The sequence below is a fragment of the Pseudorca crassidens genome, chromosome 2 (assembly GCF_039906515.1).
Source record: "Pseudorca crassidens isolate mPseCra1 chromosome 2, mPseCra1.hap1, whole genome shotgun sequence".
NCBI classification, from domain to species: domain Eukaryota; kingdom Metazoa; phylum Chordata; class Mammalia; order Artiodactyla; family Delphinidae; genus Pseudorca; species Pseudorca crassidens.
In genome coordinates, this window is record NC_090297.1 from 15,490,309 (window position 1) to 15,517,854 (window position 27,546).

Genomic DNA, 27,546 nt, shown 5'->3' on the forward strand with positions numbered 1-27,546 from the left:
CAAACAGTTACCATGCAAGAATGTGGACCCTATGTTAAATGTGTTTCCAATCTTTCAAGAGGAGTTAGAAGTTTATTTGAAATTTCCAGATTTTAAAATGTTATGGAATCTCTTAAGAACCATGGTCAGTAATGGTAAAAGTGTTTTGGAGAGTAGAGTGTTCAACTGCAGGGAGAACGTGCTAAACAAAATGCTGGTCAAGACTCTGCACAATCCAGGCCTTTCTTGGAGGTCTGAGAGGTAGCAGATCAGCCACAGACCTTACTACTAGCAGGGACTGTCAAATCTATTCTCCTTTCCTTACCCGTGAGACTGGCAATGCTTTCTCCTACTACTAGAAGAGTTGTTGGGTAAGGGTATAATTGTGACTTACCCTCCCGGAAGGTGATCTAGAAATAACTAATAAAATTAGAAATATATACCTTTTCAACCCAGAAAAACCTCCTAAGAATCAAACACATAGAAATAAAAGTGATGTAATAGATTCATGGTCAAGGATTTATTGTAGCATTTTTTACGGTGGCAAAAAATAAATGGCCACAAAGCAAATGCTTAATAAAAAGGGGTGGTAGAATATCGTACAGCCAAATGTTTAAAAGAATAGTTGACGTGAAAGATTTCCAAAATGTTTTAAGTGCAAAGTTCAAGCTACTGATAAATGTAAGTAATATGGTCCAGCTTTTGTAACACAAGATGACCCCAATAAGCCCTTATATTTTTATATATGTTTATATCATGGAGAATGAAACAAAAGGAACAGATGGTTCATGCTGTTATTTTTGGTTATCTATTTGGAGACAGCAGTAGCATTTAGAATTACGCTTTTTTTAAACATTTAATAAAGAATATAATGAAAAATATAAACAGCATAAGTGATATGAAAAACCACCTCCATTCACCATCCCTTAAATTTAGGCAGGAGTCTGCCTAAATTCCCCAAGCAAGCAAAAAATTTTCTTATTATTTCAGTTCTTCAAAGGTAGAACCTCCACCATCTCCTCTCACACCCCTTGCTGCCCTTTGGATGTCCTTCCTGACATCCAGCCTCACTCTAAGCCCTCTTTTCTCTCCCTCCCTCCAGGACAAGAGAAGACGATACAGCATGCTACACTCTCAGGAGTCCGGCAGCTCTGTCTTCTACCACTCACAGGATGAGGGACCTAGCCCAGACACTGGAGACTGTGCCAAGAGCTTGGGGACACCCTTCAACCTGAGGCAGGCCAAAGATGCCCAGCCATCCAGCGGAGACTCCGCCACCAGTCCCGGTCAGTCAGTTGTTCTTTGAGCTTTACTCCCTTCTCCAGGGAGGCCATGATTGCTACATTTTTACTGAACACTTATTACGTGTTAAGCACTTTTTACAATCTCATTGAACGGTTAGCAGCTGTGGAGGTGGGTACTATAATACCAACTTTACAGATGAGGGAACTGAAACTTGGAGAATTTTAGCAATGTGACTAAGCTCATGGAACTTGAAAGAGGTAGAGTACAGATAAAGAGTTTAGACCTGTCTTCCTCCAAAACCTCTTTATGGTTTTAGTTTCCATTCAGAGGGTAATTACTGATGACCTACTAAGGCTAGGTGCTGAGCGCAGTGTGGGAAGCAAAGATGACTCAAACGTGGCACTTGTCCCTCAGAAGTTCTCCATCTAGTGAGAGAGATACAACTGGCCTTAACTCTCTTAGAAAGCAGAATGACATGGACCACAAGAAAGTTTAACAGACTGTAAGGATCCCAGGGAAAGGAACATCTGGTAGAGGATATTAACAAAGACATAACGAGGGCACTGGTTCTTAAAAGTGGGAAGGGAGAGGAGATTCCAGGCAGCAGAAACTGCCTGAGCAAAGATGTGGAGGTGTCACACCTAGAAAACGTATACACAACTGGTATATTTGGAGCACATAATACCTTGAAAAATGAGCAGAAAGGAGAGTAGCTGGGTGGCTAGATTAGAGCTAGATTAGGCAAGGCTTTGAATGCCAGGTGAGGTGAGGCATCTGCACATATTTCAGTAGGTAAGTGGTGGAAAACTCAAGAAGTTTCCAAGCAAGAAATGGGTATGCAAGCTCCTCTCTCTTTCCCCACTGTCCTCCACCCTGATGGCTTCCCTGTCACCACTCCTGCCCAGGTCTAGACTTCTCCCAGCGACGGCGGGCATACAGCACCAACCAGATCACCACCCACAAGCCCTCTCCAAGGGCCCTTACGGCCAGCGACCCCACAACAGCTGCCAGGAGATACCCACTGAGGAAAGCCAAGCTGCAGGACCTCACCAAGCAGACCAGCCTGGATGCTCCGCGGTGGCAGATTGATTTGCAGGTACCCAAGCAGGGCATATTGGAGTTGGGGGTGGCCATAGATGGGGAAGAGCTCTGTCTCCTGCTTCAGCCATAAGGATGGAGCTTGACCACAATTTACAGTGAAGTGAGTCACTTCTTCCTCCTTTTTCTGGATCTTCACTTGCCTGACCTCCAATGACAACTTCCTAATAATGATACCCATTGGTCAATGACATCACCCATTCTCTGCTCATAGAACTTCCCAGTTGGCAAGGAGCACCCCCATCTACACTCTCATTTGATTTTACAGCACCCCTTGGAAAGGAGGGAATGTGGGGGCCGGCCACCCCCACTCCGTACAGATGTGGAAATTGAGGGTCAGAGAGGTAAAGTGACTTACCCAGGGTCACACAGCCAGTCAGGGGATTGCAGCGAAGGACCTTCTTCGTGAAAAGCCCTTCTTTTCCCCTCACTGTCACCTTCTGCACCTTCTGAAAATCCCAAGGCTGTACATTCACCCAGGGCAGAGATCATCTCAGAGTTAGAAGCACAGCAGGACCAGTCATCCAGTGTCCGGCCAGACCAGGGTTTCTCAGCTCCCACACTATCGACTCGGGAATTCTTTTCTGTGGAGGCTGTCCTGTGCACTGTGGAATGTTGGGCAGCCTCCCTGGCCTCTACCCACTGGATTCCAGGTACAATACCATCCCCGGTCAGGACCGCCAAAAATGTCTGCAGACCCTGCCAAACGTCCCCGGGGAGGGGGGCAACATCACCAGATTGAGAATCACTGTCTAAACCAAATTGGTATTTGCTATTATCTGTACGCCTTATCCCATTTTCTTAAGAATGGGCTTTAGGTAGCTTTGTCATTGTGAGTCTGTGGTTCCGTAAAAGTAGCCTTTCACTCTCCCATTCCCACCCATAACCCCCATCTCTCCCCACCTCCAAATACACATAAGCCCCCTATGCTCCCCAACAGCGGGGATGCTGCCACCTTGCCCTGAAGGCTCTCCTCTGTGCTTAGCCAGGAGCCACTCGATGCAGTTGGAAGATACTGATCTTGGAGTCAGGCAGACTCTGCCCCTCAAGCATGTTGCTTAGCCTCTCTGAGCCCCCAATTTCTTCATCTATGACATGACGAGAATAGCTTGTCAGATGATTGAGCTAACAGTCATCAACAGATGTTTACTGGGAGCCAACTGCAGGTGGAGGACTCTTGCAGCACTGGCTGATAAAATATGAAGTGTCTAGTGCAGCACCTGGTGCACAGTAGGTGTCCTTTAAATGCAACTCTACTTGGTGAGAGCTCTGGGCAGCTGGGCAGCTCTCCTCCTCACTTCTGGCCCATCTTTGTTCATCTCTCCCCATTCCCTGCTTGGCTTCTTCCACAATCTATCTCCAATACACTTGTGTGAATGTATATGCATGCACACACACACACACACACACACACACACACACACACACATATACACTCCCTGCAGCCTATGGCTGGGTGAAGGGGGCTGAATCTTAGACTAACTTGTTGCTATGGAAACTGTAGCAGCTTCTGTTTCTCAGTGTGCTGGTGATGGTGGGGCAGGGGTAGGGGGAATCCCAGTCTCTGCTGTGGTAAAGAAGTTAGGGATGCCCTGGGACCCAGCAGCCTTGGCTGGGTACCAGTTCCCACTGAGGCCGTCCTAAGATGGAGCAGTCCCTTTCATCTCCCACACCCTTGTACCATCCCCAGGACCTCAGGCCCAGAGGAAACAGGAAGGATGAATCTAGCCCCTGCCCCAAGGAGACCCCATCTAATGGGGACGCACAGGCCTCATTCCAGTAAATATTTGATAGAGATGAAAAAGACCCCATGGTTAACTGTTAGCCTAAAAACTAAGAGGCATTTTTTCTCTCTGTTACACCTAAAAGTGCCTTTGTCCCCCCATCCCCTCCTCCTTCCAGGCAGATATATGTGTTCCCAGAGGCGCAAAATTCATTTTTAACTAATTTAATATTCTTTAATTACAAAAGTAATACGTACTCAGAGTTTTCAATAAAAAAAACTCTCGAACAGTTCAGTTGAATATAAAGTAAAAATAAAAGTCCCCCTCCCCTGTGCCCTGACTCACTTGGTTTTGGGTGTTCCCTTCCAGAAATACTACACACACTAAAAAACACACATATGCGACACACATATATGTTTTGAACAATCACATATACAAACTGCTCTCCAATTTACTTTTTAAATGTCTTTTTAATTCACTTTTTATAGGCAGTAACATTATTCTTTTCAGTGAACAGCTCTATGAGTTCTGACAAATGCATGTAGTCATGTAACTCTCCCCACAATCAAACTATAGAACAGTTGCAATTTACTTTTTTGAAATGAACTCTATCTTGAACATCTTGCCATATTGGTTTGGAAAAAATCTGCCTCTTTCATTTCACCGTTGTACGGTGTTCCACTGTGTGGATGTACCGTAACGTATTTACCACCCCCTAGCGATGGACATTTAGACAGTTTCCAGATTTTCACTTTTACAAACAGTACCGTAATAAATATGCAATACGGGCACACGGATATTTGCATCCTTGTGTATTACCACAGAATTAAATTCCTAAAAGTGGAATCGCTGGGTCAAAGGAGATTGTGCATCTTGTTGAGAGATAGCACACAGCTAAATCATTCTTTTACAAGTGTGCTTCGGTGCAGAGTCCCACCAACAGTCCATGAGAAACTGTCTCCTTGTGGACAACTATGGTTGTCATCAAACATTTAAATATTTGCTAATCCAGAAGATTAAAAAAATCATAACTTATTTCAATTTAGAGCAATGCTCATGAGACTGAGCATTTTTTCATGGGCTTATAGAATCCTCTTCCTATGAACTGCCTGCAGATGCCCTTAACCCATTACTCTATTGAGTTTATCTCCCTTCTCCTCCACCCCAGTGATTTAAAGAGCATTTTCTTGAAAACGATCTTTGTCATGCGTGTTGCAAATATATTTCCCAGTTTACTCCTTGCCTTTTGAAGTGTTTTGGACTAGCATTAAACAGATTAAATCCACAAAACAGAACAGAAAGTCCAGAAATAAAACCAAATATACATGACAGCTTTGTCAGGATAGAGGTAGAGAACTGATAAGCCGTAGGGACTCAGTGAATGAACTGTATTCAGTAAATGGTGATGACGTTTGTACTCTTCATAAAATCAAAGAAAAGGCTGTTTTCTATTTCCTTACATCAAAATAAATTTTTTTTGTGAATCAAAGATTTAAACAAACAAAAATAGAATCACAAAAATTCTAGAATTTTTTTTAGTAGGAAAGACTTTTTAAGCATGACAAATGAGAAGACATAAGGGAAAAGGCTGGTAATTATAACTACAAACACACACAGAGTTTTAAACTTTATGGCCAAACCCAAAAAAGGTGGGTTTAGAATATTATCCATGGTATGTGATTTTCCATGGTTTTCCTGGTTTGGACTTTATCCATGGTTTGGGATTATTTGTGTTGATGTTTCTTATGGGTAATGGAGAGCAGGTCATGTGTCCTTGGGTACTACAGGGGCAGTCCCCCAGGAGGAGCTGGGGCAGCCAGGGAAAGAGCTGTGGCTGGGAGTGGAGGGAAGGGGGCCAGCCACCAGGAGCTCAGTCTCCTCCCCTTCCTCTTGCATTCTTAGCCCTTGCTGAACAGTGGCCCGGACCTGAGCCAGGGCCCCAGACTCTGGGGTCCAGTGGCCCGCAGGCCCTCTCTGCTGCCCCAAGGCTGCCGGCCCTTCCTGCCCTCTGGCCAGGAGACCCAGGCTTGGAGCGCCATGAACGAGCTGGATCTTGGGTCTGGTCTGAAGCCTGCCTCAGACAGCTGCAGCCCTGGGGACCTGGGTAAGTGCCCACAGGGTCCAAGACCTGACTGGGGACAGGGAGGAATCCTAGGCTGTAGCCCAGCCTGGGAGGGGGGCATCTGCTGTGGCCCATCCCTCCCAGACGACCTCACCAATCCCTCTCTCCCAATCAACCTGGCCCTTGGGCTGCCTGTGAGGCTCCCAGGTGTCCTACCTGTGGAGTGACCCGCCACCCTATCTGGCCCCCTCAGGTACTGGCTTCCTGAGAGGTGGGTCTGCCCTACTCTTGGGGACAAGCCAGTGCCACCCCTGCTCTCCTAAGGAAAGAGTTGTGTGTTCCCTGGGGGCGGGAGGGGGGAGGGGACTGTCCTTGCTTAGCGGTGTCTGCATCCTGGGGAGGGATGATGTCGCCTGGGAATGGAACCCCTGTCCTGCAGCTCAGATCACAGCCCGCTTGTCCCTCCGCCCCCAGAGCTGTCCCATCACCCCTCCGCCTTCGAGACCGAGACGTCCTCGGACTGGGAGACCCTAGCCGAGTCCGAGGAGCAGGCCAGTCCCCGCAGGCCCGCCAGCCCAGGACCCGTGCTGGGCAAGGCCGTGGTCAAGGGCCTGCGCGACAGCCAGCCTTTGCAGTGGGAGGTGAGCTTTGAGCTGGGGCCTCCCGGCCCCAAGAGGGGCGACGCGCGCGAGCCCGACCTGTGGGGCGAGACCTTCCACCACCTGGCGGCCCGCGCCATCATCCGCGACTTCGAACAGCTGGCGGAGCGCGAGCGAGAGATCGAGCAAGGTGAGGGCCGCGGGCCCGCCCCCTCCTCGCAGCCCCGCCCCATGCCCCGCCCCTGCCTCTCCCCCAGGGACTGCCCTCCTCCCCCCCTGGCTCCACCCCCTTCCTTCTCCCCACTGCCCTGCCACCGCCCAATGCTCCGCCTCCCCACCCCATCTCTGCCCCCAGGTGCCTCCCTTGACCCCCACAGTCCCCCTCCACACACACACACACACACACACACACACACACACACACACACACACAGCGGCCCAGGGCTCCACCCCCTGCTTGATCTGCCCCCTCCCAGCCCCATGCTCCTCCACACCTCCCACACCCACCCGGTAACCAGTCCTCTCCTCCCTCCTTTTCCTCTGCTACACGCCCCTCACTCCTCCTCACTTCCCAGGGCATCTCCCTGCAGCGCCCCTGTAGGGCTCCCGAGACAGAACCGTGGGGATCGCCCTATTCCACCTGCCTTGCTCCTCTGGGACCACACCCTATCTTCCCACAGAACCCCTAGATCTAATCGGTCCACCCAGTAACCAATCAAGGCCGTTTATTGAGTATGGATCAGCTGGGGGCCAGGCTCAGGGCTGAGCAGTGCAGTGACCACCACCATCCCCGTCCTTACTTATGAGTGCTTGACACAGATTAGCAGGGAAGCCAGCCGACATTAATCAAATAAACACAATTAATTGAGTGCATTTGTCCTAATGCCATTAAGAAGAAACACAGGGATCCAAGAAATTGTATAACAGGGATGGTGGGGAGACTAATTTAGTCCAGGAATTGGGGCAAACTTTCAAGACAGTGATTTGTGGGATCTTGAGGGAACACACCTGGAGAACAGATAAATAGAGACATAAATAGAGAATATTTCTATTATTTGTTATAGTTTATGCTTTATTTATATAACAATACTACATGGTTTATATTTTATATTATTTGTATTTTTATAAATTTTTTTTTTCTTCCAATGAGCACTTTACCTTACAGTTTACAGGACATTTGTCCATCCTTCACGTCAAGGAGACTGCTCACCTGCTCAGTAGGAAGAGTCTGGGCTTTGGGGACCATCCTGAGTCCTGATCTCAGGTCCATTCCTAACTTGCTGTGTGACCCTATGCTCACCACTCTCCCTCTCTGGCCTGTCTCTGCAAGGTTGTCCCAATGGTCCCCACCCAGCCAGGGGACCTGTGAAATCCTGCAGCAAGATTCTCATCAGAGAGCTGCAAAATGAAAATAGAAGATACTGACAACACAGAGATTTGGGTTTTTTTTTAATAACACTAAAGTTATTTAAGGAAAGTAACTGTCATTTTTTATTAGATGTCTTACTTCTTTTGCATTAAAATATCCTTATTTTATGAAGTGATGGTGGAGGTTTTAATAATCTTGAGGGTTTCTTTTAAATGACCTTAATGGCAAGTTGGTAACTCCTTAATTTTAAGGGCTTATTTAATTCCAAAGATGGGACCATGGATCTAGCCCTCCTTTTAGCTTCCAGAGCTTCCATGTCAGGGAGGACTTTCCCACTCCACACAGTGACACCCCCCTTCTCCCTCTGCAGGGTCCAGCCGCCGCTACCAAGTGAACGCCGTGCACACCAGCAAGGCCTGCAACGTCATCAGCAAGTACACAGCCTTCGTGCCTGTGGACAGAAGCAAGAGCCGTTACCTGCCCACCGTCGTGGGATACCCCAACTCTGGTAAGGCAGGTGCGCGGCCAGGGCTCTTCTGAGGGCCAAGCAATTCCCAAGTGGGCCAGAGGAGGGGGACTGGGATACAAAGCAGCCTAGACTGGTGGGGAGGGGTTCAGGGAAGGGCCTTGAAGCTAAAAGGCGCCCCAGCAGATGGTTTGGCCGCCAGGGAGTAGGGGGCACATGAATCCCCATCCGACTGCTCTGCACAGAGCTGTGAAACCATCCCACTCCCCTTTTCCCACTAAATGAATATGACTTGATTGTATTTTTCCAGTTGGTATGTGCTCACTGTAGAAAATTCTAAAATATAGAAAGATGTGGATGGACCTCGAGATTATCATATGAAGTGAAATAAGCCAGAGAAAGACAAATATCATAGGATATCACTTACATGTAGAATCTAAAAAAAAAAAAGATACAAATGAACTTATTTACAAAACAGAAATAGACCCACAGACATAGAAAACAAACTTATGGTTACCAAAGGGGAAAGGGGGAGAGAGATAAATTAGGAGTTTGGGATCAACATATACACACATATATAAAACAGGTAACCAAGAAGGACCTACTGTATAGCACAGGGAACTCTACTCAATATCTTATAATAACCTATAAGGGAAAAGAATCTGAAAAAGAATATATATGTGGGTGTGTGTGTGTATATATATATATATAAATCTGAATCACTTTGCTGTATACCTGAAACTAACACACTATTGTAACTCAACTATACTTCAATTAAAAAATAAATTAAAATTTTAAATTAAATATAGAAAGACATAAAATAAAAGTGACTGGGACTGCCAATCATCCAGAAATGAGTACTACTTAATCCCTTGGTGTGATCATCCTGCCAGACTTCTTTCTACAGGTGTCTACATGTAGAGAAATCAAAAGACAGATCATTTTGCATAAATTAGATCATACCAATATGTGCTATATCTTACAAACTCTGGGTGTGGGAAATATCTTTCCGTCTTTTCATTTTAATAGCAGCAGGTACCCCACTGCAGGGAGCGATCATCATCATAGCAGCCAATTAGACAGTGTTCCATAGCCCTTTATATACATTAAATCATTTAATCCTCAAAACAGCTCTGCAAAGAAGATACTGTTTCCCCCATTTTACAGGTGGGGAAGCAGAGGCAGAGGGGGTAAGTAACTTGCCCACGGTCACACAGCAGTGAAGGGCAGAGTCAGGCTTTGACTCCCAGTAGCCTGGTTTCAGAGTCTATGCTCCCTCCTACTCCTCTCCACTGCCTCTTTTTTTTTTAATGTTTAATTAATTTATTGATTGATTATTTTTGGCTGCATCAGGTCTCAGTTGCAGCACATGGGCTCTTTGTTGTGGCGTGCAGGCTTCTCTCTAGTTGTGGTGCACAGGCTCCAGAGCGCCTGGGCTCTGTAGTTTGCGGCAGGCAGGCTCTCTAGCCGAGGCATGTGGGCTCAGTAGTTGTGCCCCGCGGCATGTGGGATCTTAGTTCCCCAACCAGGGATCGAACCCACATCCCCTGCATTGGAAGGAGGATTCTTTACCACTGGACCACCAGGGAAGTCCCTCCACCGCCTCTTAAGGTTTATCAGAATGTAGCCCCCTATTATTAGACCTTTTGTTTATTCCCTTTTTTTTTTTTTTTTTTTTCTCGGTACGCGAGCCTCTCACTGTTGTGGCCTCTCCCGTTGCGGAGCACAGGCTCAGGACGCACAGGCTCAGCAGCCATGGCTCACGGGCCCAGCCGCTCCGCAGCATGTGGGATCTTCCGGGACCGGGGCACGAACCCGTGTCCCCTGCATCGGCAGGCGGACTCTCAACCACTGCGCCACCAGGGAAGCCCTGTTTATTCCCCTTTTGATTATTGTAAATTGTGCTGCAAAGAACATCCCTGTGCACCTGTCTGGTAATCTCCTCAGGGCTGACATTCAGAACTAAGATTGCATATCAAAGAGTTGGCCCATTTTAAATTATTGTGATGTATGTTACCAAACTGACCCTGCCCCCAAAGGTTATCATGAGGAAGGTTTTCTATCCTCACCACCACTGAAAATTGTTTATCTTTCTAAACCTACTAAACTGAGAGGGGAGAAAAGTACCTTCGGGGAATTTCTTTAGCTTCTTTGTTGAAAACTTTTCGTATGTTTATGGACTATATGCACTTTTTCTTTCCTGAATTATCAATACATTTTCTGTTCTTTACAGCAGCTTTTTCTTTTTTCTTTTTAAAGCAGACCTCCTGAAAGAATTGTGTTTGGAAACAATATATGCCTTTTCTGATTCCTCTGCCCTCCCCCCACCCTGCTTTTTAAAAATTTGGTACCAAAATATTCAACGACCCACTCCCTCCCTCCCTCTCTGCCTCAGTTCCTCTGATTTCAGGTTCTGGCCAGCAGCCCAGGCTGTCACTCCACTGGGTCTTCTCACCCACTGGGCACTGTCACCGTGAATGACGTCACCCCCCTCCCACTCATCTCTGACCATTTTTTTTTAGCTTCTGTAGCCACAGTCTGGGAGTTTTAAGGACCAGACACATATCTTAACCTAAGTCCACAGCCCCCTAAGATTTGGATCAGCACTTCCCAAAGTGTGTTCCAGGAAACTAGAACCCTGGTTCCGTGTCTTGTTAACGGCCATTCAGCACAAAAATAGGAAATACCAGATTAGGAAAAAACATTTCTGAATGACTGGATTAAATAAACCTTAAAAGCTTTCTTTACTGCAGGACTTCTCAGAGCCTTTAGGGTGTTAGTATACATCAAGAGGCTCAGAGAATGGACTACAGTATGAAGCTGCTTCAAGACTTATTTTCCAATGGAACTCTTCATTTTTTAAGGAACAACTTCAAAACTAGTGTTCTCTGAGAATGGAGTTTCCCAAAACACACTGTTGGGTGCTGTAGCTTCATCTTCATACCCTGATGGTGATGCTCTGGGACTCAGGGCCCTGCCCTGTGGGAGAGGAAACTGGGACCTCAGTTTCTGAGACAGCAAACTGAGAGAGAAGGGAAATGGGGTGTTTCTGAGATAACGAGCCTTTTAACTAACTAGAAAACATTGGTGCTTTCTGAACATTATCTCAGCAATAGAATTTACCTGGCAAGGTAAGTATTATTCTCCCCATTTTCCAGGTAAAGAAACTGAGGCTCAGAGTGGTCAGTACCCCATCCAGCTAGTCAGAGATGGGGCTGGGGTTTAAACCCAGGTCATTCTGTCTCGGAGCTCATGGTCTTACCTTCTGCAATGCCTCCCTGCCTTTAGATAATTGACAGAGTGAAGCCAGAACATTGACCTTGCTCTCCCAGCCCATCTTCCTTGGGGAAGAGGCAAAAGACTGGCACAGTTGTACCCATCTGACCCCTTCTCCTTGTCCTCATGAAGGTGCTGTGTTGCGGATGGTCAGCTCTCGGGTGCTGACCCGACAGTCGAGGGGCACTTCTGCTGGTTTCCGGCAGTCCCAGACGATGCCTGGGGAAGACTCGGCTGCCAGAGATGGCAAATTTCAGAACCTAAGTAAGAGCCGCCTCCGGTGTACTCTGAAGCCTGGGCCCCTGAGCCACCGCACCCTCATGTCCGAGGCCCCGAAGGACTCTCTCTGAGTCTTCACTCTGGGCCTTATGGGGCGAGAGCAAGGCCAGCTTTCCTGGATCCTCTGAGGCCTGAGATGGGCAGCGGGGCTCAGCATGGCCCAGGCATGCGTCGTTTACACAGCTTTGCTGAGAGAGCCACCGGGAGCCAGAGAGCAGTCTGGCCTCCCTGCCCACGTGCCCACACCATTCCCCACCTCTCCCTTTTCAAGGTCCACCAACCCCAGTGGCTGTTTCCCGCCTCCAACCTCTGAGTCCTCCCAGGCACTGAATGCCAGGAAACCTAATAAAGGAAAAAGCAAAAAGGCGGTTCCATCCCACCTTCTGCTTCTTCCAGGATTCCCAGAAGCATCCTTTCCACCTTCACCTGATTTCATTATGCCTGCAGCTTGGGTCCTTGAAGATCCATGATTTGACCATTTGGTGACCTTGCACTAACTCACAGGATTGCCTTAATCCTCTGTGTCTTGGATGTCTGCGTGTCTTTTTGTCCCACTAAAGACAGCCTAACTGCTGCACTAGTCCTAACCCCTTCCTACGTGCCCTCACATGTACAATGAGCATCTCCTGCCTTCTTCTGTGCATGGGAAGGACATCAGAGGTCCCACCTGGCCACTAGCCCCGACCCCCAGATCATAACGATGTTTTACGTGAGGGATTAGAAAGTGCTCACAGACTTTGATGGGTTAAAAAAGGAACAGTTTGTAAGGAGGTGAAAATCCCGAGGAGGATCTCTTCAGAATTAAGGAGTTCTGCCAGCTCCTTGGTCCCTCAGAGCCTCCAAAACCAAGGGGAACCTGCTCTACCCCTGAGCCACGCTGGGTTACCAGTCTAGAGGAAGCTTCTGGTCTACCCTTTCCTTTCTCTGTAGCTCAGCTACTGGTGGCCCATGGCTTCCATCAAAATCACAAATCCCTTCCTTTGAATTGTCCTCTGATTCACGCACAGTGTGTAGGACGTCTAAACTCTTAGTCTATCCCAAGCCCTTTCCCTCCCCAAGGATGACAATGGCTAACACTCACTGAGGGTTTTCTATGTGCTGGGCACTGCTTTAATTATCCATGACTCCTCACACCCATCTGAGAGTGTTTCTTTTATTTTCCGCATTAAGAGATGAGGAAACCGAGGCTCAGAGAGATTAATTGACTTACACAAGGTCACACCGCAGATGCACGAGAGAACCGAGATTTGAACAAGCCGTGTCTGGCTCCAGAGTCCGTGAGGTTAATTACCCACCATGCTCTCTGCCTGCTGGTTGCCTCATTCATTCAGTCACTGGTTCACTCTTGTGCTGCCCCCCGAGCACCCAGTGATAATCAGAGCTTCTTGCCCTCACAAAGCTACTAACGGTCTCATAAGGGAGACAGAGGCTTTGCAGAACAAATCTGTGCATTTTTCCATAATTTGGATCATTCCTGTATAGTATATATGCCCGTCACTCTCCAGCCATTGAAATATTATAATAGTCATAAGAATAATCATCCTGATTATATATTTTGAACAAACGATGTGCAAGTATTATCCCCATTTTACAGATGGGGAAACTGAGGCTCAGAGCCCTCTGACATGTCAATGCCATGTTCTGATGCCTCCTGGAGAGCTGGCATGAACCCACCTTTCCGCCCATCTCCAAACACCATGCTCAGGCCTCTGACCTGCTCCTGCTTCCCTGCTGGGTCTGTAGCTCCCGGCTTTATTGAGCACTTATCATGGACCAGGCACTAAGCACTATCTGTGTATTATCTCATTTACAACAACACAGATCAATACTATTATCCCCGATTTGCAATTGAAACTTATAAAGCAAGTAACTTTCCCTGGGGTTACACAGCTAATCATTGGGAGAGTTGGGGTTTGAACCCAGGCATGTCCGACCCTTACAGTGGAGCACAGGTGGTGTCTTTGGGAGATGAAGGCCCATCCAGACAGGGATGGGAACCTTGACCTTGCTCTCCCAGCCCATCCCCAGGTACTGTGAATTCAGACCAGCACTCTCCTTGAGAGGATGGGAGGTAAGGGGGAGGGCTGGGAGCTCAGGCCTCACTGGCTTCCTCTATTGTAGATGTGGAGGAAAGCCCCACTGCGTCCTTCAGTGAGAACACATCCCCGGGCCGCGAGAAGTACGCTACTCCTGAAGGTGAGTGGGCAGTCTGCCAGCTCTCCCTTTAATTAAAATAGTGATAGATCTTTGGGCCAAGAGAGTGTCTTAACCCAACAAAGTCCTTGTTGGTTCTTTTATTCCTCAAAACAGTTCCATGTACGATAAATAGGAGTATCCACACTTTAAAGGAAGAAAACTGAGACCCAGAGAGGTGAAGTGACTTGCCCAAGGTCACACAGCAAGTTGGTGACAGAGCTAGGCCAGGAATCAGGCATCCCAATTCCCAGCGGAGGGACCATTATACCACCTCACTCTGCTGAGAATCTTCAAGCAATGTGCCCATTGAGGAAGCTCAATGTCCCTACTCGGGGCTGAAGGGGGTTGATGTGAAGTTGTCACTGTCCCCACAGGTAACCTTCCAGAAGATGCCAGGGGCCACCAGCCAAGGGAACTTGGAGGCCTGCTTCTTTACACACGGACCCACATATTTCTCCCCTCCCCATACCAACTGCATCAGAAACAGCCCTGCAGCCCGATCATTAGCTCAGATCCCTAGGGGTGTAGGCAAGTCCCTGGCCGTCTCTGGGCCTCTGTTTCCCCATCTGGGTAGTGAACAGCTGGACAGGGTCATCTGTCAAGCCCTAACTGTCATTCTGTGGCTCTCCAGGTCCCCTGCGCAGTCTGGCCACCAACACCCTTTCTTCCTTGAAGGCCTCAGAGGCTCTCTTTGGATCCAGGTACATGGGAGTTCCACTGGGGGTTCACTCTACCGCCACCTGTTTTCCCAGGACTGTCCCTAGCTTGGAAGGCCAAAGGCAGGCCCAGGCTGACATTTACACAGAAATGAACAATCTTAAGGATGCCAAGAAGGACCCCTGCCCAGAGATAGCACTGTCTTCAGGTATCACCCTGCTGAAACCACCTCCGCCCCAAGTTCACTTCCAACGGGTTCACGGTGTCTTCGCAAATGCAAGTCCCCCTGAGAGGGCTAGCATGAGACTCTCTGACCACTGGGCTGAACAAGAACATGCTATCAAAAGAGGGTCCTAAAAAGAACACTACCTTGCCCCTCGCAGCCCTGACTTTCAGAAGCTGTCGAGTGGGCTCTCGGGGGGGTGGGATGACCAGGGACACCACTGGGGCGGCGGTGGTCACTCTTCCCCGGCTCCACCCACACAGGCTGAATCTCAACAAGTCCAGGCTGCTGACGCGAGCGGCCAAGGGCTTCCTGGGCAAGCCGCTGACCAAGGCTCCAGAGTCACCCCCAGGGAGACAGAGCTTGGACTACGTCCCGCTGGTGAGTGCCCCAGACCCCAGACCCCAGGCCCACACTCAGCAGAGGGGCTGCCCTGCTCCCCTTCCACCAAGGGAAGAAGACCTAGACCTTCCCACCCACGTAGCAGCCGGGCAGAGGGAGTTTGCCTGAGTCTTCCATCTGGGGTTTAGGAGTGTGGCTAAAAGCCAGCGCCAGCACCGTGAAAATTCTTTGCAATCTGCCACCTTCGCTTTAAAAATTCACGGGAATCTTGCACTCTACTCCACCACCTCTGTGTGTCTGTTTTTCAATACATAAAAATAAGCCTTGAAATGATTCACATGCAAGTAAAATGAACACCCCAGGGACATGCAACGTGTTTAGCAAGTGGCTCTGCAGATGCCCCAGCATGCGGGGCAGGGAGAGGAACCCAGGTCGGGGGTGGGTGTCTCTGAATCGAGGAGAAAGGGAGCCTGGTCCTGCCACGTCTGGGGCTCAGTAAGTTTGGGGAGCGAGAGGTGCTGAAAGGAGGGAAACGGTTAGAGCTTCACTGCCCCGCTGCAGCCCCTGCACACCCAAGTGCCTAGTGTCACTTGGAGTTTCCAAATATCCCGGGCAATAGAGCAGGAGGCATGTATTCACCCAGCAAGGATTTGTTGAGCCAGGCACAGCGCTAGCCCCAGGGAGACAACCTTGAACTAGGTGAACATGGTCCCTGCGCTCACGGCACTGCCACGGAAACCGGGCAATTCTGATGGTTAGGTGCTGTGAGGGAGCAGTTGGGTTTGGTGGGGGAGATGGGGAGGGAGGGAGAAACCTACTCCAGGCTTGAGGTCAGGGAGGAATGACGCATGGCTTCTGGAAGGATGTAATGCTTAAGCCCATAGTTTACATGCTGGAGTTACATGGTTAAGCCGGCAGTTTACACATGAGAGAGCGAGCTTGGGGGCTGGAGAATGGGTGGAGGGGAAGGAGTCAGGGACGAACCAGCGCTTTGGAAATCATAGCTTGGATTTATTCTAGGAGAACATTGAAACTACTGAGCTGGTGGCCTCCAAAAGGTGACAAGGCCTCTGCCTTACAAAGACCCCTCAGGATGCAGGAAAGATGGAGTGAAGGTGGGGGGACAGGGGAGGGAAGTAGAGGCAGGGACAACATGAAGTGGCAGATGGTGGGCTGCAGAGCTGTTCAGAAAGTGGGACCCGTTGGGACTTGGTAACCGATTGACATGGAGGGAGGAAGAGGGTGGTTAGCTGCCCAGAGTCTGTTGGATGGCGGTGGATGGTCCCAGTGGCCGAGCTGGGTCCACCTGCCCAGGACAAGAAGCAGGTCTGGAGTCAGGATGTTGAGCTGGGCTTGGAAAGTCATCAGCGTGAAGTACCAGTGGGATAAAGCATGGCGGTGCTCGGCTGGGCTGGGTATCCCTCAAATCCCCCGGGTAGGTGGGGCGAGCTGGCGGGGGGAGGTGTGAACCAGCGGGCTGTGTTCACACAGACTTGGGCATGGCCTGGGGCTCCATGGGCTAAAAAGTTTGAGGCCCACTGAGGGGCTCCCACACACACAGGTGTCTCTGCAGCTAGCCTCCGGAGCCTTCCTTCTCAACCAAGCCTTCTGCGAGGCCACCCACATCCCCATGGAGAAGCTCAAGTGGACCTCACCCTTCACCTGCCACCGAGTGTCCCTCACCGCCCGCCAGCCCCCGAGTCCCCAGACGTGCACCAGCCCCTCACCTCGGCACCCCTCCTGTGACAGCTTCTCCCCGGATCCTCTGGCCGAGGGCAAGCCGGGCTGGGAGCCCAGGGCTGCGGTAGAGCACACAGGGCAGCTGTGGGCCACAGTGGTGGCGCTGGCGTGGCTGGAGCACAGCTCCGCCTCCTACTTCGTTGAGTGGGAGCTGGTGGCCGCCAAGGCCAGCTCGTGGCTGGAGCAGCAGGAGGTGCCCGAGGGCCGCACGCGGGGCGCGCTCAAGGCTGCCGCCCGCCAGCTGTTCGTGCTCCTGCGGCACTGGGATGAGAGCCTAGGATTCAATATGCTCTGCTATAACCCGAATTATGTGTAGAGGGGGAGAAGGGGGCTGGGGCAGTGGCGGGGAGGGAGGAGACCACGTGGGCCTGGTAGGGGGACTCTTGAAACTGTAGCCAATATACTGGTTGCTAGAAAGAGCCCTGGATTGGCAATCAGGAGGCCTGAGTTCAGTGCCAACTTTGCTACCACCTAATTGTGCAACTTTAGGCCAGCTCCTCCCTCCCTCCCTTCTGGGCCTCGCTTTCGCCACCTGTAAAATAAGTGGGTGAGGTGAGGGAGCTGGACTAGAACCCCAGAACATTCAAAGGTTCCTTTCTGCCCGGACATCCGGAGAGCCGTGGAATTTACTGCCACTGGGGGGTAGGGGGAGAGAGAATACAGTTTAAGCCTGAGATCTCTCTGGAGGAGGGTCACATGGGCAATGACCCCCTCAAATAAAGGGTGGGTGAGCGGCCCCAAAGCCTGAAAGTAACCAGACCCGCAAGCCTGCATCCAGGCAGAGGGAGACCCCCCTCTGCCAGCTGCGTTGTGGGATAAGCATTTGTCTCCATGGTGACAGACCCTAAATCCCACTTACAAACTGCCCGGAGAACCGTCCTTCCCAGCACTTTAAAAGAGTCACCCGGGGAACTTTTATTTTGGCTTGGAAGCCCTTCATGTATTTTAGTGTTGGTTTGCAGACTATTTGTGACTTCCTATCTAAAAAGAGGAGGGCAGGACAAGGGGAGGCACCCTGCAAGCCAAGGTGTTAGCATTAAGCCGCAGCCTGTGCAAAACCAGTCCCCGAAGAATTCTGAGCCATGGTCACAGAAGCCAGTGGAGAAACCAGACGACACCTGAAGTCATTTTACACACGTTCAGGGATTGCGTAATGCAAGCCCCATCCCCTTGTGTTGAGGGGCTAGAGAGCCGCCCTGTGTCGGCTGCGTTTTGGGATAGTGGCCACAGCGCACTGTGAGACGGAGGCGCTTTGTCCGCAACAGAGAACCTTGCTTGGCTGCAGTGCATCTGCAGTGCAGCTTCCACTGGGAGCCGTGATTTATTCGATGAAATGAAAGACTCTTGAAGCTTCAAAGCAGAGACCCCCTGGGGACGTCCCTCTCTCAGGCCCACCATGTGTACCATGTGGGGACAGGTGTGTCCCAGCCTCAGATTCCCTCGTGGCAGGGGCCCCATCACCTCTGTCCTGCAGACTCCCTTGGAAGTGGGTCTGGACCTCACCAAGGAAGTCCATCAGCTTGCGACTCCACACTGAATCCATGCCCTTGCCCAGCCCCCTCTCCAGGGCCTTAACCTTTCCTAACCAAGGAAAGGATTCCCTTCTGGCTCAGGGCCCTGGCGAGAAGCACCCTCCTCCCAGAGGTCCCCCTTCAGGGATATGTGGAGGACCCCATGGATCAAACACCTTCATGAAGACTCATGAAGACTCAAGAAATGCCCAGTCTTGGGCTTCCCTGGTGGCGCAGTGGTTGAGAGTCCACTTGCCGATGCAGGGGACACGGGTTCGTGCCCCGGTCCGGGAGGATCCCACATGCCGCGGAGCGGCTGGACCCGTGAGCCATGGCCGCTGAGCCTGCGCGTCCTGAGCCTGCGCTCCGCGGTGGGAGAGGCCACAACAGTGAGAGGCCCGCGTACTGCAAAAAAAAAAGAAAGAAAGAAAGAAAAAAGAAATGCCCAGTCTTCAGCAGCGGGTGAGAGAGAGGGGTGTTTCAGCAGAACACCCATCACGTATGGAGAAAAGGCAGCCCCACCAGGATGCGGTGCCCTGCCCCGCACGCCACCCACCCCCAGTGCACAGCCCTGCCCAGCCCTTCTGCTGTGCTGCAAAGTCTCCCACGAGGGGATCTCGCCTCCCGGCCCGTCTGAGGCTCTCCTCAAAAGGCCAGTGACCCATCCCGCGCGGAGGGGAAGGGGCTGGAGATTTCAGATCCAGTCCCATCTGCTGCTTGACTGACTGTTCTGCTTCAAACCCCCCACACCCCCGCCCGGGGAGGAAGCCAGCCGGGCGGCCGCCCCCACAGAGGGATGAGGGCTCGAGGCTCTGGCTCCAGACCTTGTCATCTCCCTGCATGCGTCCTCCCCCACAAAATAACACTTGTGCAGCTATGCAGCCAGCAGCCCCAGCTTCAGGGGAAGGAAGAAGGGGCATGGCATCCCCTTCTTGGCCCCCCAGGAATGGAAATATTGTCAGGCTGAGAGCTGAAATGGCTGGCACTGGTTTGGGCCAGTGGCTATCCCTCTCTGGGTGCCCTGGAGCCGGGTTGGCTGGGGGGTTCCCCCTGCTTTGATATTCCCAGATTCTCTGCCTCTGAGGTGTTTCCCTCTTAGTGACCATGGACTTGCTTGACTGTCTGTGTGACCTTGAACAAGTCCCATGTGCTTTCTGGGCCTCTTTCCCCCTTAAGGTAACCAGGTGGGACTGAGCTGGCCAGCCTCCTGCTTAACCTGCTTCTGGGTCTCCAAGCTCAGTGTGGACACTGACCGGAGCTCAGGTGGTCCAGTACCTGCCCAGTACCTTCCCAGTGTAAAACCAGTGCTGCAAGACCCCTGGAAGGAGGAACTGAGAAGCCCAGCAGAGCGATGGGCACACCACCCCCTTCTCCAGGGACCTGTCTCAGACCCTGCCCCAGTAGCAGTTGCTGGAGCCCTGGATGACTCTGATACACAAGCAAGTTGCTGACTTGTGCACTCCCTGATTCCCCTGCTCCGCACCCAAAGGTGCAGAGGAACAAATGCTCCTTGATTTCAGATAACCCAAGGGCTTTGGGGGACATCTGGGTAAGAGACATTGTTTAAAAACTCCAGTGGTATTGAGAGGACATGGGTCTCAGGAATCTGCCCCAGGATTGCCAAGCAGAGGACCAAAGGGACTTGCTTTAAGGAAGAGAGAAGAACCTTAGGTAATTAGCACATATATTGAAGCTAAAGTGGTTCCAAGGGTTCCTGAGTAGGTGAACCGATGCCCCAGACATCGGGATGGATTTGGATTAATCTGGTGTCTTTGTTAACCTGGCCCTTGCTTTCTAGGTCATGCAGAAGGACCTTGATGCCCTGCCTGGCTGAAGAATCAGGAGGGTACAAATGCTTAATGGCGTTGTCCAAAAGAGCCCAGCCTTTAGTGGAAAGAACGTGGAGCTAAAAGCTGGGGAATTTACATGTTGGTCTAAACTCCGCCACTACTTTGCTGTGTGACTTCTGGCAAGTTGCTTGCTTTCTCTGGGCCCCATTTCATATTTTGTAGAAGGATGAGGTGACACTAGATCAGCATTTTCAGCACTATTTCTTGGTTGATATATGAATTAGCAATTCATGAGAAACTGTCTGGCGGGCAAATATGTTGGGAAAACACTAGGAAAACAGATTTCTTGAAGTCAGGACAACTCAGTCCCATGAATATGTAAATATGCATTGTCAGTCTCCAACGGGTGATTCAGGTCTCTCTCCTCCAGTTATTCAGTAGGGAAAATGCTGGTCTAGATCTCCCTTTGGGTTCTTCAGGCACTGATATTCAAAAATCCTTTATTGAGAGCCTACTGTATGCCAGGCACACTGGGGTGGCATAGTGAACATATTAGGTGGTGTTCCTGTGCTTTTTGGAGCTTGGTGAGAAGCATTTGAAGGATGTCTGCTCCATGAACTGTTTCCTCACTTCCTGGCCACCCAGGTGGGTGTGTCTTCACTGGCCACACCCCCACCCTGTGGTCCTGCCCTCTGTGGGTGTGGCCTCAGGCACCATTGGCACTGAAGACCGCCCTAAGCTTTCTGACACTCATTGGTGTGTGAATAAAACTGACCACTTCAGCCAGGGCGGAGGTAGCTGTGGGCCTCCGTGTCCAGGGAAGCAGGGCGGGGGCGGGGGGAGTCCCTGCCTCAAGGGTCCAACCTGCGGCTACACCCAGAGGCAAAGCCCTCGCTCTCAGACCCCTCAGCTGAGAAGACCAACTCCAGATCCCAGGAAAACTGGACCCCACACGTAGGCAGACTTACACTGGACGTGGAAATAAGCAGCATAAGTTTCCAGCCGGCACTGTTGTTTTCTCAACCTGTCCCTTGCCTGTGGACCAAACCAATGCCATCCACTATCCTCCACTGCTAGGGCTGATGAATGGAGTAGCTGGTCCCAAGACTAGCTGCTGGTGGGTTTTCACCTGCTCCTCAGACATTTGAGAAAGCAAGGGTTCCTCTTCTTCCCTTCCAGCTGTTCACGTGGAACAGCTGTCAGAAAAGACCTCTCCAGTTTCCTATTTGGAGAAGTCTCCCGAGATCTGTGTGCAGCCTACCCCAAGGGACTTGTCACCTCCTTCACCTGCCTGGCTGGAACCTGTGTGACACTGCAGCACCTGCCGTAGCAGCGTCCAAAGGCTGCCTCTCATTACTTTCATATTGGAATATAGGTGGTGCCCAGACACAAATGCATTCTGCATCCTTAGTGCCCTGGGAAGGGAAAGAGAAGGGCTCTGCTACCCCCAGGAAATAGGTTGTGTGTTCACTGCCATGGCATTTGGAAGATCTTTATCCCCCACCAATCTAGCAAGGACTAGAGAAAGCAACGAAAATGGGCACACTCCTCAGCTGTAGCGCGCTCTGCAGCGCCAGTGTAAAAATAAACAGGGCAGGGGCGCGGGCGGCCTTTTGCAGCTGGATAATCTGATCCGCAGAGATCCGTCCCAAGGTCAGGAGCTTGGCGGCCTCTCCTGGCCAGGCCCCCAGTCCCCACTGTGGAGCTCCCTGACCCACGTGTTCACCCGGCCCCCAGCCTTTCGACAGCACTGCCTCCCAGGTAGCCTGACAAAGTGGGATTTCTCCTGTTCATGCTGCAAATCTCCTTGGCTCAGAGCCAGCGACCTTGAGCTTACAGCCGCTTTCCAAGGCAAAGCGCCTCATCTCACTGTGGCCGAATGTGGGCACACCCGCGGCATAGTTTCACTATTTGCCCAGACGGCTTTGGCTCAAGTGGCATGGCCGGTGCTCGTCCCCCTCAGAGCCTCAAGTGCCTACAACGGGCTACCCCATCCCCTTGCCTGCTCACCTGTAACGTCCCCATGGTGCCTGTGACACTTCTTGTTCTTGGAATACACATCGCCTTTCTGCCTGGTAGCCAGTTATGTAGACATTGTGGAATCCTGGACACCAGCGTCTAATGTTCACCAATAATTAGCAAAGCATACCCTGGGGCTGTATGCGTGTGCCTGTTCTCAAAGGAATGGCTTCTTTGTAAATGGTGGCTACTGTTCTCTTAAAGGCTTTTAGCTCATAAAAACTGTTGAACCTGATGATATGATGAAATTATACTTGTGTCTGCTCTTTTGCTCTCGAAGCCAGTGCTTGGCTCTCAAAATAGTGGTTCAGTGATCCTCTTGCCTCACTTAGTATGATTACATCTGCCTTACGTCTGTCTCTCTCAGATGACCAACTGTCCCCCAGTTTGCCTGGAACTTGGTGGGGGAGGGAGTCCCAGGACATGGGACTTTGAGTTTTAAAACTGGGACAATCCCAAGAAAATTGGGACAAGCTGGTCACAGTAGTTCCCCCAGAAGCAGAGCCTGAGATAAGGATTCAGTGCAAATAATGTATTTGCGTGATTCTAGGAAACACCCTAGGCGAGTGAGGAATTGAATAGCTGCAGGAAGGACACGCAGAAAGGGGATGTTACGAACCTGGTTACTACAATGGGTGTGGACCCTCATCCCCCTGGGGAACTCTAGGAACAAGAGTAGATGCATCTCGAAGCTCACAGGGAAGGAATGGAGTGTATGTGCATCAGCTCCATTCAGCCACTGGTTGAGGGTCCCTCCCTCCCAAGGGCATTACTTGAGGCTGGCCACAGGTGCACCAGCCACGCTGACTTCCGCAGCTAGAGAAAGCCACTGGCAAAGGACAGGTGCCAGCAGGTGTTCAGCCCCTGTGTGCTGAGCTGAATGGAGCTGAGGGGATACAGCCAGACACTGAGAGCACCTGCTGCAATATCTCTGCAGAGCTGTTTGCCCCGTTTCAGATTTTTCTCAGAAGCCATTAGTGGTCCCACGAAATATATTTCTTTGAAAATCGTCACCAGCCACCATTTCGTCTTGGAATCTACACAGACTGACCCCAAAACCAAACACAAGGTTCATCTGGAAATCCTCTAGCAGCCTGCCTTGTTTCCTCAAAATCATTCATCCCTTTGCAGCAGTCAGGGAAAACAGGGACTAAAACAGAAATTCCCAACAGGCCAAAAGCATCACCACAACATGCTAACAGCCTCTAATAGAAAAAATTCCAGGAGCCAACAAGCTGAGATTAAAGGGTCAACAGAAATACTGTTCGCGGGCAGCCTCCATTGGTGATTTTCAGCCAGGTAATGGCCTTCACTAAGACAGACAAGCCCTTTCTCTGATCCCCACCACAGCTCCAAGCTACTGGGGGACCCAAGGTCCCTTTAGCACCTCACTGACTTCCATGAGCTGGGCACTACCTCCACCTTTCTAAGAAACTTCCAACTTGCTGCTTTGTCCTCTTCTCGCATTGTGCATCCTGCAAAAGCTGGGGGTGGGGCGGGTGTGCGCGTGCGCATCCTGCTGGGATGGCAGTAAGGGTCTCCTAGTCTCTCACACCATGAAAAACGTGCACAGGAAAGCAGGGACTCAGGTTCTCCCCCGGAGCTCTGTAGAAGGAGAGAAGGAAGTGAGCCCAGCGGGTCTCTGGTCCTCCTGGGTCCTCTGTCCTATGGCTGCCTGTCCACTCCAAGGCACTGCTGGCCCCCTGAGCTCCCTTAGACTCAATTCATCTTTATCCTGGTCTGAAAAAGGGAGAAAATATTAAGTCGAGTCGCAGCCTAGCTCTGCCAAGCTCTCTTCTTCTGCCATCCAGCACAGTGGCCCTCGTTGCCTTCTGAGTATCACCTCGAGTCTCTCAACCATCAACCCCTCTTGGAAGCATCCGGACCACCCACCCCGATTCCAGCCACCCCAGATGCCAGGTTGGAGGAAGAAAGGGACACACATCCTCTAGGATATAATGAGACATCGGTAATCTGCTAGGAGGGGGTCCTCCCATGCGCTGGGGTGGAGGAGGGGTCCTGGTTACCCAGGGTGGTGGCCACCCCCAGCTCCTGAGCCCTTGATAAGATCTGGGGGGCAAGTTAACTCTCATGGCTCCCTCAGTCACCACAAGCAGAACTAACCTTCCCCTACACTACTCTTAAGCTCCAAATCCTCCAGGTTGCAGATATGGACCCTCCCAGACACGGACTCACGGCCTGTCTCTCCTTCATTCCTGATTTCCGAATCTCTTTTCCCTGGCAGGAAACCCGGGGGCTGCCTGCACAAATGCCTTGGCACTCAGCCGGTTCTGATGCCGTCCAGCAGGGGGCGCTGTGGGCATGCACTGCCTTCCAGATCCAGGGCCTGGGGAGACAACATTTGGGAAAACAGGAGCAGCAGGGATGAAGGGAGGTTTTAGAAGCTATTCCCGTCCCCTGTCAACAGTCTTTTTTCTCTCCTAAAAATGGGTGATTCGTGATGGCTAGGAAGCCCACTGAAAGGCTGTGCCAGTCACGTATTCACCCGTGTGTCCAGATACCAGGCTAGCTCACCTGGGACTGGAAAGGAGAGATAACTACCTAGTCCCTCCCTGCTCTGCCCACGCCTCCTCCCCCCACCATATAGAACCCCCTCCCTTCCTTCCCCCAACTCCGTGCAAACCCACTTCTTTCAGGAAGTCTTTCCAGGGCTTCCAGGAGCAGCTTCTTATGGGATATTTTATTAGTGTATGTACGTGTGTATCTCCCCCATCAGACTGGAAGCTCCCAATCACGACTGGCAGTCTCTCCCCGCAGGGCAGGGGCTGTGTACCCACACCAGACTGGAGGCTCTCCAAGGGCACATATCTTACCTCCTCCAGCAGACCAGGGGTTTTCTCAAATAGGGCTCTGTCTCCTCCAACAGACTGTACACTCTCGGCGGCAAGTCTTGTGTGGCTCCTGTACACGTGTTTTAGGACTCTGTACACAGACGGTGATCAGATGAGGACAGCTCTCTTCCCCACTCCCCCAAGGGGGTATCTGAGTTGCCCCCAAGTCCCATGAGCTTTGCACACTGGGTAAGAGAAAGATGGGATTTGATCAGGCAAAAGATCACCACTTTGGGAAAGAAGAACAGAAAGTGGGTAGATGAGACTTGTAAGGGACTGAAGCCACCAGCCCCCCTTGTCTGCACCACACCTCTGCTCTGCTCCTGCAGCTCTGCTCTTCAACTTGCAGGGTCACCCAGGATCTGGTCCTCCTCGCTGCACATCACAACCAAGGTTCGTTCCTTCAAGAAACATGAATTGTGTTGCCTGCTAAACGCTGGCCCTATTCTAGACTGGGGATACAGCGATGAACAGAACAAAGTCTCGGCCTGTATCAGTTTGCTCGGGCTGCCATAACAGAGTACCACAGACCAGGAGCTTAAAGAACAGAAATGTATTGTCTCACAGTTCTGGAGGCTAGAAGTCCGGTGTCAAGATGTCAGCAGCATTGACTCCTTCTGAGGGCTAAGCGAAGGATCTGTTCAGTCCTCTCTCCCAGCTTCTGGTGGTTCCTGGGCTCAGAGCAGCATAATCCCCATCCTCACATGGCATGCTCCCTGTGTATGTGCCTGTCTCCAAATTTCCCCTTTTAATAAGGACACCAATCATATTGGATCAGGGCCCACCACAATGACCTCATTTTAACTTGATTACCTCTGTAAAGAGCCTGTCTCCAAATACGGTCACATCATGAGGTACTAGGGGTTAGGAATTCAACATACAAAGACGTTTTTGGCAGGGGGAGATTCAATTAAATCCATAATACTGCACTCATGGGGCTGATGCCCTAGTGGAAAGAGAAACAAGAAACACAAATGCAAATAAATATATATTGGGGTAAAAGGTAAAGCTGAAAAATGAAGCAGTTATAGGGGAAGGGGATAAAAGAGTAGGGAGGGGCTGCCCTGGTGGCGCAGTGGTTGAGAGTCCGCCTGCCAATGCAGGGGACACGGGTTCGTGCCCCGGTCCGGGAAGATCCCACATGCCGCGGAGCGGCTGGGCCCGTGAGCCATGGCCGCTGAGCCTGTGCGTCTGGAGCCTGTGCTCCGCAATGGGAGAGGCCACAACAGTGAGAGGCCCGCGTACCGCAAAAAAAAAAAAAAAAAAAGAGTAGGGAAGATGCTATGTATCCGAGAGCAGTTAGAGAAGACTTCCTGAGAAAGTGACATAGGAGCCGAGACTGGATTCTGAGTGCTCCCCAAGCAAGCCGTTCATGTCTGCCATGTTTTCTCCATGTATGATAGGTGTTTACCAGGAACAAAGTCCTTCAGAGTTCAGTGTGGAGCTCACCTCCTCCAGGAAGCCTTCCCTGACCTGCACCCCCACCCCAGGGCAGACTGGACCTCTCCCACAGCCCTTTATACTCCAGGTAACAGCTATTATGAGAACTTCTCAGGGGTATTTCAAGGCTGTGTGGTCAGGTGTCTCCCCTCTCAGACTATAAGCAATCTGAGAGCAGAGACTGGGCTTCAATCACCTCTAGGCCCCCTGTGGCGCCTGGACCATTGTAGAGGCTCAGTAAACGCATGCTGAAGTGCAAGGTTAGAGGGTGACCCAGTCACTCTCTCTTCAGTGAAAATAATCAGAAGTTCTAATCTGGGGAGTCCTAAATGTCAGACACGATTCTAAGGCCTTCCCATTGATTCATCTCGTTTGCTCCTCACAACTCGAGGAAGTATCTTTTCGATGTTATAGATGAGGAAACCGAAGTTCAGAGACATGAAGAAATCTGCTTGAGGTCAGCCAGCCAGAAATTGGTGGGGCAGGATCCAAACCCAGGTCGGCCCAACTCTAGGGCCAGGCCTCTTTAATTCAAGACATTCATTCATTCATTCACTCCACCTGTGAATTCACCCCATGTCTACTGTGTGCCGGTTACTGCAAGGCTAGGCTAACCAGGCTAAGTAGGGGAGGGGAGTGTTTGTTATGGAGCGTTACATTTCTCCCGCATTAGACAAAG

The 27,546-nt window shown here is 50.8% G+C and overlaps 1 protein-coding gene and 1 long non-coding RNA gene across 3 annotated transcripts in view; one reads left to right on the plus strand and one right to left on the minus strand.

Annotated features, from left to right (window-relative positions):
- VWA5B1 (von Willebrand factor A domain containing 5B1) overlaps positions 1 to 20,372 on the plus strand; it is a 42,780-nt gene extending 22,408 nt beyond the window's left edge. Inside the window, exons 12-21 of the mRNA XM_067722656.1 lie at positions 1,082 to 1,265; positions 2,130 to 2,320; positions 5,949 to 6,150; positions 6,583 to 6,897; positions 8,447 to 8,584; positions 11,951 to 12,082; positions 14,219 to 14,293; positions 14,925 to 14,994; positions 15,437 to 15,554; positions 17,077 to 20,372. Of these exons, the coding sequence (XP_067578757.1) occupies positions 1,082 to 1,265; positions 2,130 to 2,320; positions 5,949 to 6,150; positions 6,583 to 6,897; positions 8,447 to 8,584; positions 11,951 to 12,082; positions 14,219 to 14,293; positions 14,925 to 14,994; positions 15,437 to 15,554; positions 17,077 to 17,571 (1,920 nt within the window). The 3' untranslated portion in view covers positions 17,572 to 20,372. The remainder of the gene's footprint in view (positions 1 to 1,081; positions 1,266 to 2,129; positions 2,321 to 5,948; positions 6,151 to 6,582; positions 6,898 to 8,446; positions 8,585 to 11,950; positions 12,083 to 14,218; positions 14,294 to 14,924; positions 14,995 to 15,436; positions 15,555 to 17,076) is intronic.
- Positions 19,515 to 26,607, minus strand: LOC137216561 (uncharacterized). 2 transcript variants are annotated; one of them, XR_010939829.1, is made up of 4 exons: positions 25,738 to 26,607; positions 25,410 to 25,612; positions 24,700 to 24,922; positions 19,515 to 24,180 (listed from the first exon to the last, which is right to left on the minus strand). It is a non-coding gene; the product is annotated as an uncharacterized lncRNA (long non-coding RNA). The 2 variants fall into 2 exon arrangements; XR_010939828.1 differs by having other exon boundaries at positions 20,718 to 24,180; positions 24,772 to 24,922; positions 25,738 to 26,605.
- Between the last annotated feature and the right edge of the window lie 939 nt (positions 26,608 to 27,546).